We start from the raw sequence: 21,797 nt of genomic DNA, 5'->3' as shown, positions 1-21,797 counted from the left end.
GCCAGGCTGAAAATCCAAAGATGTGTGTTGCCTTCAACACAAGGTCATATGGGACAGTCTGATGACAGAAGATGCAAAGAGCACTCTCATCCAAAAGATAAAAGGTAGACTACATGAATATTAAAAAATGTTTTTATTCTATCAGGTATCATGCATGTCTTTTATCTGCTAGGTAGATTGTTCCCTACAAGAACTATATCACATCCACATAAGCTGTCCCAGTAAGTAATGCACTTCTGTCATCTCCGACCTGATTTTGCACCCCAAGAACATCACCAGACACAGCTGATGAGGACAGAGATCAGACCCCTTGCCTAACGTGAATACCTGACCAGATATCCCTTCCTCTGAAGGCAGATCAGGGGGACACTGGTTCTTATGAGATGCAGCCCATGCCTGACAAAAGGGGAAGGAGGCAATGTGCACATGGGGACCCATGTGAGGGCTTTCAACAGTTGCCAGACATGGCAGCACCGCAGAGAAACAACTTATTGGTGAATCATCTGGCCCCTCCTACGAACAGCAGTTTGTACGTGGTAGCTGTTCCTATAGAAAAAGGATTGGAAGCTGAAAACATTAAGAACACTAAGGCTGGAATTTCGTCAGTTTGTGATGACAAGTTGTAAAGATAGAAAATGACATAAACATTTCTTAAACATTTCTGCAGAAACATTACTAAGTATAATTAGAATCTGTGTCAGCCAAGCTCATCCATGAAGAGAAGGTAATTCACCTTTTTCCAATTAAGAGGATGAAGGTGCTGCTTTAGATAAGGCACCAGGTAAAACCAATGCCAACATCCTCATCACTATGCTTTTTTTTTTTTCTTTTTTCAAAATTTTAAATCTGGACTTTTTAGAATGTTATGAGGCTAGCCTTAACATCTGAGTACATTTTCAACTATCTCTCAAATCCGTAGCACCCACCCGAGCATTTGAGTAAATGATTTAAAGTAAACAAACTAAGGACACACATTGTTTTGTATCACTTAATCTTCCAATATACCAAATCTCTGTATTCTAAAATGTCAAAGGTATAATTAAAACTCTAAAACTACAGCCTTAATATAGTGAGAGATTCCTGCTCAAAAGACCCTTTTATGGTATGTTTGGTGGTGAGGGGCAGAGGGCAAGAGCAGAGCCTGTCTTGTTTGATACAATCTCCCCAGCACCCAGCTGATAAATGCTAAATGCTCAGTAAAATATCTGCTAAATCAATAAAACACTTTAAAGAACAAGGAACATACCATCCTCTGGTTTGGTCAATGCCTTCAGCAATGAAGTCTGCAGGGAATGCATCCTCAAACTCCCTCTTGTTTTCAAATGGATAATGAATTTGAGCATAGGGCATGCTGCCACTCTCGAACCAACAGTCAAAAACTTCAGAGATACGATGCAACAATCCCTTCCCACAGCGTGAAGGAATAGTCAGATGGTCAATGCTAGTAAACAAAGAAGTAGCCACATCTATTAATTTTAAGCAAAACAGAACTTACAGTTAATTGCCAAGAGGAAACACAATGCCCTCACAGCTCTTTCATATGTATCTGCAAACAGAAATATTGGCAGTTATCACAGGCTTTCAGAGAGCACCATCAGTGCTCAAGCTGGAAGGTTATATACTAAAGTCTCCTGACATCCAATTTAAGGACAAAAGGCCACGTTCCCTCAATATGACACGAATCATCAATAACAAAGTAGCAAACTAGCTGATTTCTACATGTAGCTCTGTGATCTATTACAGAGACACCCAGCCCAATACTCTCTGAATGACAGAACTGAAGTGAACCAAATATTCAGAAACTGACCTCTCTCTGTGGAGATCTGAGATCTTTGCTCCTGACAGTTCTTCCAGTTCTGCCACCGACCCAACACATACTACCTGTCAAAACAAAATTAAAAGGCCTCAGAGGCAAAGACCACACAGAGTAAATTTATGTAACTTTCATGTGCAGGTTTAGAAAACTCTGACCTTTAAGACAGTTATCATCCATGTGGCTTACCTCATGAAACACTACAGGTCACTGCCTGAATAGGTGAGCAGACTTCCTTCTTTGCTGCCTACCCTTGTATCAGAGGGATTCCCTACATGGAGAGAATTTCACAGCCACAATCTCAACAAGTATTTCTTGAGGGTTTACTATGCCCAAGTCTCTGCCAAAAATAACCAGCATAAATGAAATGCCTAGATTATTACTCTAAGGCATCTTAGTTTGTTCCTGGCACTTGCATTTGGCTCTGTAATCTGAAATCTTCTCAAGTCAAAGCTGGAACTAATTTACTGTGCATGAACTGGACCAAATAATCAGGTTGCAACATATTAGGGTTACGCTCATATAACAAGCCTGGGAAGTGGGCCCAGCAGGTGCATTCGGAACAGGGGGAGCCATCTACCAGGGGCTGTGCAGTCAGGCTGCACCAGCAGGAGCTGCTGTGGGTTCAAACCCAGAGGTCACCTGCTACCTAAGAAGCACTCATAGCCCCGTTATCTGCCCTTTCTGTTCAGTCCTGAAAAGTCCTCTGATTCAGCTACTTCACTGTTGCCTTTCAGGTCCCTACTAGAGATTTACTGAGGTCCCTGGGCTGCTGTTGCACATGACCTTCTGTCAGCACTGCACAGAAGGAATACATCTATATACCTATGTATGTATTTATTTAGACACACACACACACGTCTGATTTTATAAATTAAAGGTCTGCAGTGCTTTGGTAATTTTTTTTAAGTCGTCCTTTTTGAATCACTATAAGGCTGTTTTAATATGCTGTGACTTAGTGTAGTGGGTGGAGTCTCTGTTCATCAAAAACTCAAAAGCAGAAAACGAGATCTGAGCAACACAAGATAAACAATATGAGGACTTCCTGAGAAAAATACAAATTGCAGTCTTCACTTTTACACAGAGGGAAATTTAAAACTGTATTTAAAGTAAAAATAAAGTCAAAATGAATACAAATCTTAAAAATATATTTATGTCATGATTCTAGGAAGGAATAAAGAAGAAAAAAGTAATGAAATGAGAAAGGGGCAAATAAAATAAGAAAAGATATTCTTTACCCCATGTTGAGATGCATGAATAAAGAGCTTCAGCAAAAATCAACACAAGGAAACGCTACCCTGCCTCACCTCCTCGAAGTCACTGCTGACCCACAGTGGGATAGGAGTGCCCCAGTATCTATTTCTGGAAATTGCCCAGTCACGTGCATCTTTTAGCCAATTTCCAAATCGCTTTTCTCGCACAAACTCTGGAACCCTGCAATAAAGAGGTCAGATAACCAATCACATAAAAACATTAGTAAGTAAACATATAAATTAGATCCGCATAAGCCTTTGTATAATACTTTGTGAACATAATGATCTGGAAACACTGAGGTCACTCCTAGGAGAATGTCTTCTGAATGGACAGCACCAGAAGACCCACATAAGCTGTTTCTGCTATGAATTCATCCCAGGAAAGATGCTCTGCAATATGAAACCCCACAGCACACAAGCTTCCCTGTCCTGCTCTCCGACCACAGGACTGTCGCAATCTTATGACAATAGCTAGCCTGATCCTACTTAGATCTAGTATTTAGGTCATCCACACAATAGCTCTTTTACTGAAACTCATTAGCAAGGGCTCTTAGTCACCTACAAAGTAAGAGTCTGAACAGGTGGGGCTATTTGTAGCTGGTGGGAAGCTGCCTCTCCAGGCTCACCTACAGTTCCCCTGCCACTGCATTTTAGGCTCCAGTAATAAGGCAAGTTCCTTAGGATGCAGCTTCCTAGCTCACTGACTTTGCCCATGCCATCCCCCCACTTTGATAACCTTCACCCTGCCCCCCTCCTTCCCTCAGCCACCCCCACACCCAAGGCTCTTATGGCTTCTGACTGGTAAATGACTCCTTATTCTTTAAGGTTTAGCTTCTTTAAGGAAATCTTGCCAAGCTCAAGGCTGAGTTAAGGCACTCCCTGGCTCCAAAACACTCCAGCCTCTCAGGTGCTGCAATTACCATCCTAGGTCATTTTATAGGCCTGCACCACACTCCCCCTCCACCCCAGTAAGACAGCCATACTAATATTACATACTCAGCACTCCACTAGGAAACTAAAGAGCTTCTTAGGTATAAAAATGAAAAAACTACTTTCTCTTGAGAAATCAGGGTCACTCTGCTAAGAAATATAGAAAGCTACAGTTTCCTTTTACTCCCCTGAGATTCTCCCCATTCTTCCAAAATCAAATGCACTATTTCTTACTTCCCCCAAGAACCCAACTTAAAGTCAAGTAGGGTACTTGGGGGAAGTAAGAAATAGTGATTACCCTCAAAACTCTCAGTGAAAACCATTCTTCTGGAATACATAGATTTAGTTTTATATCATTTTTGCACCTACAGGTTTAAGTACAGTAGGCTCCCCTTATCTGTGGTTTCAGTTACCTACAGTCAACCATGGTCCAAAAATATTAAAAGGAAAATTCCAGGAATAGAAAATTCACAGGTTTTAAACTACACACTGTTCTGGGTAGCACAATGAAGTGCTGTGCCCTCGCACTCCATCCTGCCTGGGAACACTGTCTTTAGTGTATCCAGGCTGTATATGTTAGCCACCCATTAATTACTTAGCAGCCACCTTGGCTACCACATCAAGTGTTGATTATCTCAGCACTTGTGTTCAAATAACCCTTATTTTTACTTAATAATGGCCCCAAAGCACAAGAGCAGTGATGCTGGCAATTTGGATATTCTCTTACTGTGCCTAATTTATCAATTAAACTTCACCAAGGTATGTATGAATAGGAAAAACAGTATATACGTATAGGGTTTGGTACTATCTGCATTTTCAGGTATCCACTGGGGGTCATGGAACATATCCCCTATGGAAAAAGGGAGGGACTACTGTGACATCTCTCTGCACTTTAGATATTAGCTGAGGAGAGAAAGCCTTCTGTCCCTGAAGTGTTTATCCATGAAGCCAGTGTGCACAAAACATCACCATATTTTAGGAACTCAACAAATGTCAAAAATATTAAGAATAATAGAGATTGGTTCAAGATGGCAAAGTAGCAGAACATGTGCTCACTCCCTCTTATGAGAGCACCAGAATCACAACTAACTGCTGAACAATCATGGACAGGAAGACACTGGAACTCACCAAAAAAGATATCCCACATCCAGAGACAAAGGAGAGCCGCAATAAGATAGTAGTAGGGACGCATAAAATCAAATCCCATAATCGCTGGGTGGGCGATTCACAAACTGGAGAATAGTTATAGCACAGAAGTCCACCCACTGGAGTGAAGGTTCTGAGCCCTACACCAGGCTTCTCAAACTGAGGGTCTGGCAACAGGAGGAGGAATCCCCAGAGAATCAGACTTTGAAGGCCAGCAGGATCTGACTGCAGGACCTCCACAGGACTGGGCGAACACAGACTCCACTCTTGGAGGGCACACACAAAGTAGTGTGTGCACCAGGACCCAGAGGGAAGGAGCAGTGACTCCATAGAAAAGTGAGGAAAACTTACCTGCTAGTGTTGGAGGGTCTCCTACAGAGGCAGGGGGAGGTTGTGGCTCACTGAGGGGACAAGAACACTGGCAGCAGAGGTTCTAGGAAGTACTCATTGCCATGAGTCTGACAACAGCCCCCAAAAAGAGCCTGTAGGTTCCAGTGCTGGGTTGCCTCAGGCCAAACAACCAAAAGGGAGGGACCTCAACCCCACCCATCAGCACACAAGAGAATTAAAGTTTTACTGAGCTCTGCCCACCAGAGTATCACTCAGCTCTACCCACCACCAGTCCCTCCCATCAGAAAACATGCACAAGCCTCTTAGATAGCCTCATCCACCAGAGGGCAGACAGCAGGAGCAAGAACTATAATCCTGCAGCCTGCAGACAAAAACCACAGCCACAGAAAGATAAAGAAAACGAAAAGGAAGAGGACTTTGTAACAGATGAGGGAACAAGATAAAACTGCAGAAAAACGACTAAATAAAGTGGAGATAGAAAACCTTCCAGAAAAAGAATTCATGATAATGATAGTGAAGATGATCCAGGACCTTGGAAATAGAATGGATGCAGAGATTGAAAAGATGCAAGAAATGTTTAATAAAGACCTAGAATTAAAGAACAGAGATAAGCAATACAATAACTGAAATGAAAAATACACTGGAAAGAATCAACAGTGGATAACTGAGGCAGAAGAACGGATAAGTGACCTGGAAGACAGAATGGAGGAAATCACTGCTGCAACATAGAAAAAAGAATGAAGAGAAATGAAGGCAGTTTAGAGACCTCTGGGAAAACGTTAAATGCACCAACATTTGCATTATAGGGGTCCCAGAAGGAGAAGAAAGAGAGAAATGACTCAAGAAAATATTTGAAGAGATTACAGTCGAAAAATTCTCTAATATGGGAAAGGAAATAGTCAGCCAAGTCCAACAAGCACAAAGTCATGGGCAGGATAAACCCAAGGAGAAACACACCAAGATACATAGTTGTCAAACTGACAAAAATTAAAGACAAAGAAAAATTAAAAGCAACAAGGGAAAAACAACAAATAATATACAAGGGAACTCCCATAAGGTTAACAGCTGATTTCTCAGCAGAAACACTGCAGGCCAGAAGGGAGTGCCACAATATTTTTAAAGTGATGAAAGGGAAGAACCTACAGCAAGGATCTCATTCAGATTGGACAGAGAAATCAAAAGCTTTACAGACAAGCAAAAGCTAAGAGAACTCAGCACCACCAAACCAGCCCTATAACAAATGCTAAAGGAACTTCTCTAAGGGGGAAATACAAGAGAAGAAAAGGACCTACAAAAACAAACCCAAAACAATTAAGAAAATAGTAATAGGAACATACATATTGATAATTACCTTGAATGTAAATGGATTAAATGCTCCAACCAAAAGACAAAGACTGGCTGAAACAAGACCCATATATATGCTGTCTACAAGAGACCCACTTCAGACCTAGGGACACACAGACTGAAAGTGAGGGGATGGAAAATGATATTCCATGCAAATGGAAATCAAAAGAAAGCTGGAGTAGCAATACTCATATCAAATAAAATAGACTTTAAAATAAAGAAAGAATATTGCAAAAGACAAAAAGGGCACTACATAATGATCAAGGGATCAATCCAAGAAGAGGATATAACAATTATAAATACATATGCACCCAACACAGGAGCACCTCAACACATAAGGCAAATGCCAACAACTATAAAAGAGGAAATGGACAGTAACACAATAATAGTGGGGGACTTTAACACCCCACTTACACCAATGGACAGATCATCCAGACAGAAAATTAATAAGCAAAGACAAGCTTTAAATGACACAACAGACCATAAAGATTTAATTGATATTTATAGGACACTCCATCCCAAAATAGCAGATTACACTTTCTCCTCAAGTACACACAGAACATGTTCCAGGATAGATCACATCTTGGGTCATAAATCAAGCCTTGGTAAATTTAAGAAAATTGAAATTGTATCAAGCATCTTTTCTGACCACAATGCTATGAGATAAGAAATCAATTACAGGAAAAAAAACCGAAAAACACAAGCACATGGAGGCTAAATAATACACTACTAAATAACCAAGAGATCACTGAAGAAATCAAACTGGAAATCAAAAAATACCTAGAGACAAATGACAATGAAAACACAATGATCCAAAATCTATGGGATGCAGCAAAAGCAGTTCTAAGGAAGTTCATAGCATTACAATCCTACCTCAAGAAACAAGAAAAATCCCAAATAAACAATCTAATCTTACACCTAAAGAAAATAGAGAAAGAAGAACAAACAAAACCCAAAGTTACTAAAAGCAAAGAAATCATAAAGATCAGAGCAGAAATAAGTGAAATAGAAACAAAGAAAACAATAGCAAACATCAATAAAACTAAAAGCTGGTTCTTGGATAAGATAAACAAAATTGATAAATCTTTAGCCAGACTTATCAAGAAAAAAAGGGAGAGGACTCGAATAAAATTAGAAATGAAACAGGAGAAGTTACAACGGACACCGCAGAAATAAAAAACATCAATAAAAGACAAGCAACTATATGCCAAAAAAAGGGACAACGTGGAAGAAATGGACAAATTCTTAGAAAGGTATAACCTTCCAGGACTGAATCAGGAGGAAATAGAAAATATGAAGAGACCAATCACAAGTAATGAAATTGAAACTGTGATTCAAAATCTTACAACAAACAAAAGTCCAGGAACAGATGGTTTCATAGGTGAATTCTATCATTTAGAGAAGAGCTAACACCCATCCTTCTCAAACTCTTCCAAAACACTGCAGGGGAAGCAACACTCCCAAACTCATTCTATGAGGCCACCGTCACCTTGATACCAAAACCAGACATTGATATTACAAAAAAGAAACTTACAAAAAAAAAAAAAAAAGGAAGAAAGAAACTTAACAGAAGAATATCATTGATGAATATAGACACAAAAATCTTCAACAAAATACTAGCAAACAGAATCCAACAACACATCAAAAGGATCATACACCATGATCAGGTGTGATTTATCCCAAGGATGCAAGGATTCTTCAATATACACAAGTCAACCAATGTGATGCACCATATGAACAAACTGAAGAATAAAAACCATACGATCATCTCCATAAATACAGAAAAAGCTTTTGATAAAATACAACACCCATTTATGATAAAAACTCTCCAGAAAATGGGCACAGAGGGAACCTACCTCAACATAATAAAGGCCATATATGACAAACCCACAGCAAACATCACCCTCAATGGTTAAAAACTGAAAGCATTTCCTCTAATTCAGCACAGTTTTGGAAGTTTTAGCCACGGCTATCAGAGAAGCAAAACAAATAAAAGAAATTCAAATTGGATAAGAAGTAAAACTGTCACTGTTTGCAGATGACATGAGAGTATACATAAAAAATCCAAAGATGCCACCAGAAAACTACTAGAGCTAATCAACGAATTTGGTAAAGTTGCAGGATGCAAAATTAATGCACAGAAATCTCTTGCATCCCTATATACTAATAATGAAAGATAATAAAGAGAAATTAAGGAAATAATCCCATTCACCACTGCAACAAAAAGAATAAAATACCTAGGAATAAACCTACCTAAGGAGGTAAAAGACCTGTATTCTGAAAACTATAAGAATCTGATGAAAGAAATCAAAGATGACACAAACAGGGGCTTCCCTGGTGGCGCAGTGGTTAAGAATCTGCCTCCCAATGCAGGGGACATGGGTTCATGCCCTGGTCTGGGAAGATCCCACATGCCGAGGAGCAACTAAGCCCATGTGCTACAACTACTAAGCCTGTGTTCTAGAGCCTGTGAGCCACAAATACTGAGCCTGCGTGCTGCAACTACTGAAGCCCATGTGCCTAGGGACCATGCTCCACAACAAGAGAAGCCACTGCAATGAGAAGCCTGCATAGTGCAATGAAGAGTAGTCCTTGCTTGCTGCAACTACAGAAAGCCCATACACACAGCAATGAAGACCCAATGCAGCCAGAAAAAAACAACAAAAAAAATGACACAAACAGATGGAGAGGTATACAACGCTCTTGGACTGGCAGAATCAATATTGTGAAAATGACTATACGACCCAAAGCAATCTATAGAGTCAATGCAATCCCTATCAAATTACCAATGGCATTTTTCACAGAACTAGAACAAGAAATCTTAAAATTTCTATGGAGACAAAAAAGACCCCAAACAGCCAAAGCAATCTTGAGAAAGAAAAACAGAGCCAGAGGAATCATACTCTCTGACTTCAGACTATACTCCAAAGCTACAGTAATCAAGACAATATGGTACTGGCACAAAAACAGAGATATAGATCAATGGAACAGGATAGAGAGCCCAGAGATAAACCCACGCACTTATGGTCAACTAATTTATGACAAAAGAGGCAAGGATATACAATGGAGGAAAGACAGTCTCTTCAATAAGTGGTGCTGGGTGAACTGGACAGCTACATGTAAAAGAATGAAATTGGAACACTCCCTAACACCATACACAAAAATAAACTCAATATGGATTAAAGACCTAAATGTAAGGCCAGACACTATAAAACTCCTAGAGGAAAACATAGGAAGAACACACTTTGATATAAATCACAGCAAGATCTCTTTTGACCCACCTCCTAGAGTAATGGAAATAAAAACAAAAATAAATAAGTGGGACCTAATGAAACTTCAAAGCCTTTGCACAGCAAAGGAAACTATAAACAAGATGAAAAAAAGACCCTCAGAATGGGAGAAAACATCTGCATACAAATCATCAAAGGATTAATCTCCAAAATATATAAACAGTTCATGCAGCTCAATATCAAGAAAACAACAACCCAATCAAAAAATGGGCAGAAGACCTAAATAGGCATTTCTCCAAAGAAGACATACAGATGGCCAAAAGGCACATGAAAAGATGCTGAACATCACCAATTATTAGAGGAATGCAAATCAGAACTACAATGAGGCATTTCCTCACACCAGTTAGAATGGGCATCATCAGAAAATCTACAAACAGTAAATGGTGGAGAGGGTGTGGAGAAAAGGGAACACTCTTGCACTGTTGGTGGGAATGTAAATTGACACAGTCACTACCCAGAAAAAAACCATAATTCAAAAAGACACAGGCACCCCAATGATCATTGCAGCACTATTTACAATAGCCAGGTCATGGAAGCAACCTAAATGTCCATCCACAGATGAATGGATAAAGAAGATGTGGTACATATATACAATGGAATATTACTCAGCCATAAAAAGGAACAAAATCAGGTCATTTGCAGAGATGTCAATGGACCTAGAGATTGTCATACAGAGTGAAGTAAGTCAGAAAGAAAAATACTGTATATTAATGCATACATGTGGAACCTAGAAAAATGGTATCCATGAACCAGTCTGCAAGACAGAAATAGAGACACAGATGTAGAGAACAAATATATGGATACCAAAGGGGGAAAGTGGGTGGTGGGAGGGGGGTGGGGTTGGGGTTGAGTTGGGATGGATTGGGAGATTGGATTGCCATACATACATTAATACGTATAAAGTAGATGACTAATAAGAAAAAGTATCAAATTGTAGACTTTAAATATATGCAGTTTATGTCAGTTATATTTCAATAAAACTCTTTTTAAAAGGAAAAAAAAAGTGTAAATGGCTTTTGCAGGTATATCCAAAAATAAATGTTTATTCTGAAAATGACTATTGTTTAAAGTTTATGGACTGAGAATACAGCCAGTTTTCCAGTCATTCCATTCTTTAAATCAAATAAATGGTAATTTCTCATCTCCACTGGGTTTTATAAAGAAAAATGTTCCTCTATACAAGGGATGCTACTTCTGTTATATAATATTATTTAAATTATTTTGCATTCCTGAATAAACAGAACAAAAAATAGCTAATATTACAATATACAATAAAAGGTAGCTTTTCTAATTATTATAACTTGAGGGAAATGTAAACCAATACTAACTACATGACAAAGGACATTATGAAGACACACATCTTACTGCTCACCAATAACACAGGTCATTGTTCCTCAGCAGATGGTCCACCATGTGCTCCACCCGAACGAACCAGCTAGGCACTGCTTTGTAAATGAGGGGAGTGTCTGACCTGGGCAAGCAAAAATGCAGAACATGGCTTGTCAGACCAAGGTCTGCAGGGGCCTAGGGTAAGACTGACCTTTAGTTTCTTACTGATATCACCACCACCTATTAGGCCTTCTACTGATATTTATTTCTATTGCAAATACTAATGTCTATGTCATCTCCCTCCACAATACAAAGAAGGTGAAAGCTAATAAGAGAACAAGGAAAAACACAGTTCTGCTTGTGTGACACTTGTCTAAGAAATGATGTTAACCTCAGCAAAGAGGAAACATGGAAACAAAACATAAGGCCATTGAAAATTCCATTTTCACCCACATCTTTATAGTATGATGTTGTATTAAAAAATGCATCACATTATATTTCTTACCAAATTCCACTAGAAAATTTTAGAGATATATCTCACCTAGAGAAATGTGATGCCAAAACAAAACATATTTGTACATGTCTGTTTCTTACACTCAAGGAACGAAATAGCTATATATATATATATATATATATATATATATATATGAATTCATAAAATTCTCCTTAAAACAAGAATGAAATTTTCAAATGCTAACTCTAAAGGATACAAATGATATGGGAACCATGATGGAATAGGCACACACATCAAATGTACCCACAAATCTGAAGCTCTAGCTACGTTCCATCTCACCTCCAGCAGAAAGGGTAGCTATGGGTGTAGGTGCTGGCAACAACAAGTCGACCTTGTTCCTTTAGGGTCCTGATGATATTTTTGTCAGCATCCTATTTTGAAAAAATTAAAATCTAGCCATTAAAATATCCTGCGGTACTTAGTAATACAATATAATATATTACTAAAGTCTGTTATTTTGATACCTTTACTATGAATAAAAGGCACAAATAACAAATGTACTATAAAAATACTTGGCCTACATTTTAGTCACTGTACAACTCTGAGCGCTTTTAAAGTACGTTCCGGACCATTTAATGTAGTGAAGTTTTCAATTAGTAATGATTACCCCAAGGTCACAAAGCTGTTTCTGGAGCCGCAAACCAGAGCCCATTTTCTCTGATTCCTACCCTTTAAATTACAGCATGCTTGCTCTGAAGATACTAGACCCTTGGAAAGCAGCTGATAATATGTCTATTTTTACTGATTTTATGTGCTGAAACAGAACAAAATCAACTTCCTGGAAAAAAAAATCCCAGATATGGAAGTTATCCAACAAAAATGATTAATGAAAGAAGTACAATGAAACTGACACCTTTCTAAGCCACAGAGATACAGACCTTCACATATTGTCCTGCAAAATCCGTCACTTCCGCTGTGAAACAGCCTGAAGCATCCACAGGGCAAATAGGGGGAGAGTCTTTCTGAATGATGCTGAAGTCCATACAGACCCGATAATCATCCTACAGGGAAAAGGAGAAAGGTGGAGGGAAGAATAAAACAGTTAAGGCTGGGTGTGGCAGGAGAGGCGCATAGAGGTGAGAGACTTATAGAATTCTTTGGTATTCTGACATATAGATGTAACCAACTTTCAACATCCTCTCAACTGAAGTTAACTCAAGGATCACTCAGAGCCCTACAGCAGGGTAGGCACTAGACCAGTCTTCCCAGCCATTACTTCACAAACCCTTAATACAGCAGAGTATCCACTGAGAAGATGACACTTGTGAATATGAACAAAATCGAATTTGGTTTACAACAGCATCGTGTATATACACACGTATGCACAAAGCAGAAAGACGTGTATACAGGTGAAAGGCATGAACCATTTCCTATTGCACAGTGCTTGATGTGCATCTGGATTTGCATCCTGTCAAGGAGCGCCTGAAAGGATGGCAACAGTGATCTAAATTCACGTTATTCATTTTACAGGAACTCACTGGCTGTCCAGTAGTTAGAACTCAGTGCTTTCACTGCTGGAACCTCGATTCAACCCCCGCTCAGGGAACTAAGATCCCACAAGCTGGGTGGTGCAGCATGTATAAATAAATAAATAAATAAATTTTAAAAATAAATTAATTAAATAAAACAAATAAACAACCCCCCTCCCCTCAAACTATTTACTTTACAAATAAGTAACATGGGCCCCAGGCAGCCTGGGTACACCATGATGCTTCATGCTACATTTTGAGCAATGCTAACAATAATCAGGGCAAACACTTATAGAGTGCTGTATCAGACAGTGCTCTCAGCACCTGACTACATCACAGCAGCTCATTCAGCCTTTATAGCGAGCCTGTGAGGAAGGCAGATCGGTGTACAGGTCTTCATCGTGTGTTCCCCTCAGACAAACCAGCAAGTATCTCCATTTTATGGATGAAGAAGCTGAGGCACAAAGAAATAACTCAGCTGCTAAGTGGCAATAATCACATTCAAAACCAAACAGCCTGGCTGCAGAGTCCAAGGTCTTTACCTCTGTGCTATGCTGCTTGAATCTAAAATTAAAGGGACTGTCTTAGACTAAATAGTGAAACCATATCTGGTTTGACTCCAAGATAAGCTGGAAAGCCAGTGTGCTTCCACCTGGGCCTATGTTCAACTCTCGCTGTGCTGAGGGCTCCCTAGTATGATCTGCCACGTGGGTGTGCTAACAGCAAGGGCAATGACAGCCTGGTCAGGAAGCAAGACCCTGAAATAAATAGTCAGCAACACAGATAGGACAAGCCCCAAAGTCCAGCAACTTGAACCATTCGGGGTAGAGCAAACAGCCCTATCCAATCCGACTGGCTAAGAGCAGCGCTCCTGATGGAGCCAGGGTAACAGGTGATGCTCAACATGGTCATGCAGAAGCGCAGACTCTGTGGAGAGATCGCACAGCACAGCGTCCAGCAAAGCCACAGCATGGACGGCCTCTTGGAAAACGTCTACCAAGTGGGGTTCAAGGCTGAAATGTAAAGACCTGATCTTCTACAACATTAACCTGCCTGGCATTCAGTTCAGGACAGATACATACCAAGACGTTATCTTTTCATTACTTATTATCAATGGAACAACCATACCAGCTGACATTAAATTATGAATAACTGAAATCTGACTAGTTCCTAAAACTCAATAAACAGTATTATCAAGAATGCTTCCTTTCCATCTAACTTGAATATTGACCAGGTATTAGGTGATATTAAGCAACTGTTAATTTTATTATGTATAATGGCGTGGTGACTGTGAAAAATAAAAATCCTCATCATTCAGCGATGCATATAGAAGTATTTGCAGATGAAAGATACAATGTTGAAGATTTGCCATAAAACCCTCCAGCCAAAATAAAAACGGTTTTGGGGAAGGGAATAGCGAACGAGATAGATGAAACAGAAATTCCAAAATGTTAGTAATTAAAGCAGTTGGATGATGTGACCATAAGGAATTATTATATTTTATCTGTACATGTTTGAAGATTTCCAAAATAAAATTCCTGGAAAGGTTAAGTATGGAAAAAAAATGACTACCAGAGACAGACTAGCATCGCTGCCTCTCTCACTGACAAAATGATCAAGCCGAGAGGCATCTGTATGTCCCCAGTGACTACACGCACTGACAGTGTCAGGCACTGTGCTACACACTCCATATGGATGGCTCCATTTAGTCCTTGCGCTTACACAGACAGGCAGGTACTATCCCCTAGGCCACAGAGGAGGAAAAGGAAGTCCAGACGGGCCAGGTTACTTACCCAGGGATGGCCTGTTAGTGGCAGGGCTATGACCTAAGGTGAGGTCTGGTTCTAAATGTGTGCACTTAATCCCTATGCTCTTCAGTTTTATTCATATGCAAATTACATTAAAAGGATTACATTGTTAGAAAAATTACTCTGGGCAAAACTTAAAATTAATCACACTGCATAGCTTTGAGGAAAGAGGTCAAATTCTCCATTCTGATCATTCAGTATTTAGTCAAGAACATAGCAGAGGTGATGGAAGCTTTCTGCATTTTGATGGTTGTGGTGACTGTATGACTCTAGGCCCTTGTTGAGACTCCCAGAGCTGTATATCATAAAGAGCAAAGTGTATAGCAAGTAAATAATGAATGAATGAAAACAAAGCACGCCTTTTGGAAAGACTAAATGCCCAGCAATACTCAGGATTTAGCCCACCATTTTCAAAAATCACCTCAGGGTGAAAAGAAACTGCAGATGCAAAATTTATAATGTATCTTTGGGGGCAGTGAGCCTGAAAAGAGGTTGACTCCATAGTTTGAACAACAGTGAGAAACCTCTCTCTCTCTCTCTCTCTCTCTCTCTCTCACACACACACACAGACACAACTCAGTGGCCACTGACGTTTACTGCTCATAAACACATCTGCAAGACTTATACTACTCACAGCGCCAAAGTAAGGAGCTTGGTGTACAACCCCAGTGCCTTCTTCCTCCTTCACATAGTCGTCAACAAGCACAGTAAAAGCACCATTCTCTTTACACTGGAAAAGAAAGGTTATCAGATTTCAAGAATAAAACAATACCATATCATAATGTTAATTTAATAACAGCTTTTGGTAAGAGCCTGAAAAATCTTGTAACATGCAAAATTATTTTCAGAAATAGAAGACAGAATAATTCAGACTGGGAAGAAACATGCTAATTCAACACATTTTTTCCATGAATAATGGTTCATCACTTATAAATGAAGTAATTATTTGAAGACTTGCAGAGAAAAATTTCTAACTTCCTTAGCCACAAAGCTGTGCTTTTTCATCAGTTCTTCCAACCTCACCCTGCCCCAAAATGCAGTTTATCAGGAAAATGTCTCAGAAGACGTGCTCCCTTAGCTATTCCTCTCCTGGTATATTTTCAATCACTGCATATGCTTTGCTGGTCCTTTTCCTTTCAGTCCGGCTCAGGTTACTCAGTAATAAAAGGCAAACCTTGGAAGAATCGGGATGGGAGCCAAGTTACAAGTCCTAGGTATAGGTACTCCACCTACTTAACACTGAGGGGAAGTGTTTTCAGTTCGATTTTCTTTGTAACACCAATAAAATCAGGTTCATACATATAGAACTGCAGACCTATTTTTTCTACCTTCATCTCTTAGTATTTCTTTTCACGTACCCTTTGCTTCAGCCAAACTGACCCTTTGCTTTCTTACCTTCCTGCCTTTGTAAAAAGTACTTTCAGAAATGATCTTCACATTTATTCCCATAATCCTGTGAAAAAGGCATTAGCAGTTCCATGTTTTAAAAATATTCTGTGCCACAACGAATGAAGCCTGCGTGCCTAGAGCCTGTGCTCTGCAACAAGAAAAGCACCACAATGAGAAGCCCGCACAGCAACGAAGAGTAGCCCCTGCTCGCCACTAGAGAAAGCCTGCAAGCAGCAACGAAGACCCAAAGCAGCCCCACCCCTAAAAAAATTCTAGTTGTATTTGAATTTCACAGATAAACAAACTCTGAACAAAGATGAAATGGTTTGCCCAAATCATGCAAGTAGTAATGATGAAGCCAAGACCTAAAAGGTCTTCTGGTTCTAAGTGCAATTTTATTTTCAACTACATCACAGCTCTTTAATTCCTTGGCATTCACTTAAAACTAAACTTGAAAAATAACTATGAAATTTTAATTGCTATAACCCAAATCACCTGAAATATTTTTGGTGTGGTATGATAGACACCAAAAGGTGTGTCTTCAGTAGTTTAAACATGGAAAGATAATAATATGTGTGTCCTTAGAATCAGATGTAAGAACAGGGAATGCAAAGGTGTCTTACTGTTTCTAACTGTAGAGAGTTTCTAACAAAAAAACCCTGCATTGCATTCCTATCCCTCAAAGTCCAGTTTTAGCTCCTGCCCCTGCCAAGGCTGAGGTGGGTCAGCACTCACACAGAGAACTACCGTGCTGCCCTGCACAGACAGCATCTACTCTCACAGCTCCCACTTAATATTTCATAACATGTGTACTTTAGGTATACACCAGATGACTTTTGTCTTAAGTCAAAGAATCTGCAGCATCTTTCTAAAACTCACCAAACGTTCTAGAAATTTCAGGATGCTAACTGAATGGATAGGTGTTATTTAATTTTATTTTTTTAAGTTTTGATATTTTATTTTTTTTTCTTTGGCTGCATTGGGTCTTTGTTGCTGCATGCAGGCTTTCTCTAGTTGCGTGGTGAGCGGGGGCTACTGTTTGTTGTGGTGCGCAGGCTTCTCATTGCTGTGGCTTCTCTTGTTGCAGAGCATGGGCTCTAGGCTTCAGAAGTTGTGGCACACAGGCTCAGTAGTTGTGACTCACGGGCTCTAGAGCACAGGCTCAGTAGTTGTGGCACACGGGCTTATGTGCTCTGCGTGAAACTAAGATCCCATGTGGGATCTTCCCAGATGAGGGATCGAACTCGTGTCCCCTGCACTGGCAGGCAGATTCTTAACGACTGCGCCACCAAGGAAGTCCCAGATAGGTGTTATTCTTAAATAACTTAAACTAGTATGAAGTGAGTGCATATTCTAGACAGACTTCTGATTTACCTCAAAGTTCCTATCTATTGTGTCCATGTGCATTTTCTGAGAGGGTTGAACTTCCCTTCGGTTCTCAATAGGATCTCTAATTTAGAAAGGTCACTGATCTAGTATAAGAGTTTTAAGACAAATAAAAACAAATACAATATAAAACAAAACATGTTAAGATACAGAAGAGAAGAATGTATTTTTGATATTTTTCAGAGGGACAAACCAAAGAAGTATTTCAGAAAATGCTTTTTTGTTTTCAGATTGTTTCTGAGTTTAGCCTTGAAGAATGTCAAGCTGATATGACATTAAAGAAAGGTGAGGATTTTTTTAAAAAGAGGAGGAAAACTTAATAAAAACCAAGGCAGGGAGGGAAGAAAAAGAAAGGGCCAGTTTGATGAAAGCAATGGATATGTTTAAATCAACATTAGGGGATGTGATTAGGGAGCAGGACTGCCTTGTGTCAAGTGGAGAACAGCCAGTGAGGAATGTGTTGGCAAATGACTGCAGGCTCACAGGGAGGGACCAGACCAGGTAAAGTGTTCAGAAATCCATCTGTAGCAACATGGAATGAGGAAAAATGCCATTAGTTAGGAGATAAGAAAAATGGGAAAACAGGTGCACAAAAATGCAGAGACAGATGTGATGTTGTGGACAGAGCCCACATGACAGAGGTCACCTGCATTAGCCAGACTCTATCTCTACACTGAACCAGAACAGAGGTAAGCAAATATTTCATCCTGTGCTGTGAGGTAAGGTCTTGCTGGCTAATGCTACATCTGACTGAATATAATTTCCACATAATGTGTAAAACCAAGTCTGAGAGTGTTGCTCATTAGTTCACTCCAAGACCTATAAATAAAAATGAACAGGAAATTCTTTTGTTGTTGGGGGTGAGGTTTACAACTACAGCTGTGGATTCTGTTGCCAGAAAATGGAAAACCACACGAAATAGCTTTGTGACTCTCATGAAAACTAAGTTACTAAATGTCTGAGCTTAAAGCACCCCCTTGTCAATTCCCTGAAATGATCTCTATTTACTTTTTACACATACAGTTTTATTCTAGCACTATCTTAAATTTGTAAAAACAAAACCCAAAAAACAAAAAGCACCTCAATGACTTCCCTGGGTGATGTGTATACTATAAACAATACAAATATATACATATAAATCTTATCAATGTAACTGATTCCTTATATAATTTGAGAAAAGTATTTAAAAATTCCTATAGGATTTTAAGTACTAAAACAAGAAGGCAATACAAACAGAATTTAATTTTTGTAATACTAAAACAGGTTTTTGGATTCAGGCACACTTATACAAACAATATAACAATAAGAACACGAATACCACTCCAGTTATCAAATGCATGGGTTGTGGAGAGCTCCTGTGGTAAAGGTACCTAAGCTCACCTTTATAAAATAGTCAAACAGGGGCCTGTATTTCTTGCCTTTGAGATAGGCACCAGGAAATCTAGAAAAAAGAGAAAGGCAAACACAATTAAAATCATCAAAGAAATGAGGCTAAAGCCACATCCTTTCTTGTTCCTAAGTCGTTAGTGCTGAAATGTGTGACCTGAATGTACTTGGTATTAGTACTTAAAACTAAACTTGAATACAGCATTTGGGCAATAACGTATCTCATTTTTTAAAGCTAAAGATACACACATGCACGCACACACATGCACAGATGCACAAATGTACAAATCAATGATTTGTATATTCACCTTTCAAGGATCTCATAGTCACTCTCCAACTTATACAGGGCTGACAATCTGGCTTCCATTAAAATGTATAAGTTTCCTCTGATGGCATCTACGAGAGAAAGGGAAAAAGTGGACTTCAATAATATTCAGGCTTTGGCTTACTCTAAAGACAGGCATCAGCATGCTTTTCCCTCCAGGGGCTCCCATATACCTGCATCCAATGCGCTCAGCACTGACAGGGGAACACCACAAAGAATGCTAGGGCACACTTGCTTCCCAAATACAAAAAAGACAAAAACATCAACTGCTATTAAGGCAGCTCATCAGTTGTGGTTAACTGCACCTCTATTTATTTTATGTAAATTAATCTTTATTTTCTCCTACCAAAAGGAATATATGTGAATGTTTAAAATTCATAACATTAGCGAACCAAGAAGATCAAAAAGTGAAAGTTTCCCAAAATCTTATACTCCCCAACCCCCCCACCTTAGCACTATCATTCCAGTGTCTAGTCCTCCAAGTGTTTTTCTATGTGTATCTTAACATGCATATTATGTAAACGTGTGACTTAATAATTATGTGACATAACAGTACAGTTCTGCAATTTGTTTTCACAGAAAACATTGTGAACATTTTCTCATCTATTACCACATACAGATCTTTCTCATTCTTTTAAATAGCTCTATAATGCTCCATCTTATGGAGGTACAAATTATTTTTAACATATCAGTTAATGCTAGACAGTTAAACTGTTTTCAAATTGTTACTACTATGGACACTGAGATAATGAATACCCTTATGCATATTTGGTACCCATACTGGAGATGTTTCTGGAGGATACTATCCTAGGAAGAGGAAAGCTGAAACAAATGCATGAACATTTAAAATTTACTAGATACTGACAAATTCCCTTACGAATATTTAGGCTAATTTAAATGCCCATATGTAAAGTATGACAGATCCAAGAATATATTCAATCTTATGACATACATCCAGTATAAGAAAAATGAGAATCCATGGATCACTGTGAAGGCCTTTGCAATTCACTGAAAAACTACCGCAAACAACGCTGCTACCCACCAGTTCTGTGAGCTTCATTATAAGCGGAGGGTATATTTTCTGAATAAAACACAGAACATATGGTCTGCCAAGTACAAGAGCTGTATGCAGGCAGATGAATGACATGACTGAAATCTCAGCCAGGTGGCCTTTAAGGCTCTCTACGAATGGCCATGACCCACAGGCCGCACAGGAAACTTCGCCTGTTTCAAAGTTTCAAAACAGACAGAAACGCACTTGCTGGGAGAAGCAGCCTTAGACACCAGAGCCAGGCTCTATGTAGAAACAGTTCCTTCCCTGTAGCTATCATTAGAAACCAACTCTTGGTCTTAGCTACTCCTAAGGAATAGCTAAAAAATGATAAAAATATCTCTTTTCTGACTCCCAATCCTTTCCCATCCCTTTCTCAATATTCTTCCCTTGATAGCACAAGCTATTGTGAATTAAGTTAATTGTCTTTTAAGACAGATTCTTTTTCTGGCTATGAGTTTTTCTTTTCTTCTCCTGACTTCCCCCTGATCCCCATAACCTATTGAAACCTGAAGGTACCAATCTTCTTTTTTTCATATAAAGCTCTATGGAAAGGGCTTCATTGACACCATGGTTAACCCCATACCAGGGAATATTTGAAAAGTACAAAGTTCTCAAGTTCTGGTACCAATTCTATGATACTATGAACTATAATAAGAAATATACATTTTGTCTTAATCCCCATTCTGGCAGAGCTCTTAAAACCCTTGGAACTTCCTAAGTGATGGGAGCCACAAAGATGTCTTTTGTTATGTTACTGGGGTGACTGTTGTAAAACCCCTAGGTAACAGGTGGAGGGTGAATCAACCACAGGGCTACAGGGTTGGAACTTTCATACTCCACCTCCAGCCCTCTCTGGGGATGAGAGAGGGGTCAGAGACTGAGTTCAGTCACCAATAGCTAATGACTTAATCAACTGTGTCCATGTAATAACGCCTCCATAAAAACCCAAAAGGATGGGGTTTGCAGATTTTCCAGGTTAGTGAATGCATCCACATGCTATGAGAACAGCC

General features: G+C 39.3%; 1 protein-coding gene across 5 annotated transcripts in view; it reads right to left on the bottom strand.

The window, feature by feature from the left end:
- The window catches only part of IARS1 (isoleucyl-tRNA synthetase 1), a 103,853-nt gene that overhangs the window by 43,687 nt on the left and 38,369 nt on the right, over positions 1-21,797 (bottom strand). For all 5 annotated transcript variants that reach the window (XM_057719919.1, XM_057719922.1, XM_057719917.1 and 2 more), the window contains 9 exons: positions 19,717-19,804; positions 19,403-19,463; positions 15,882-15,977; positions 12,849-12,971; positions 12,250-12,341; positions 11,500-11,598; positions 3,121-3,247; positions 1,808-1,881; positions 1,247-1,441 (listed from right to left, as the gene is read on the bottom strand). In XM_057719919.1, coding sequence (XP_057575902.1) covers positions 1,247-1,441; positions 1,808-1,881; positions 3,121-3,247; positions 11,500-11,598; positions 12,250-12,341; positions 12,849-12,971; positions 15,882-15,977; positions 19,403-19,463; positions 19,717-19,804 — 955 coding nt within the window. The remainder of the gene's footprint in view (positions 1-1,246; positions 1,442-1,807; positions 1,882-3,120; positions 3,248-11,499; positions 11,599-12,249; positions 12,342-12,848; positions 12,972-15,881; positions 15,978-19,402; positions 19,464-19,716; positions 19,805-21,797) is intronic.

Source organism: Hippopotamus amphibius, chromosome 2, assembly GCF_030028045.1.
Source record: "Hippopotamus amphibius kiboko isolate mHipAmp2 chromosome 2, mHipAmp2.hap2, whole genome shotgun sequence".
Lineage (NCBI taxonomy): Eukaryota > Metazoa > Chordata > Mammalia > Artiodactyla > Hippopotamidae > Hippopotamus > Hippopotamus amphibius.
Note: the sequence above shows the minus strand (reverse complement) of the source record. Positions and strands in the feature narration are given on the sequence as shown.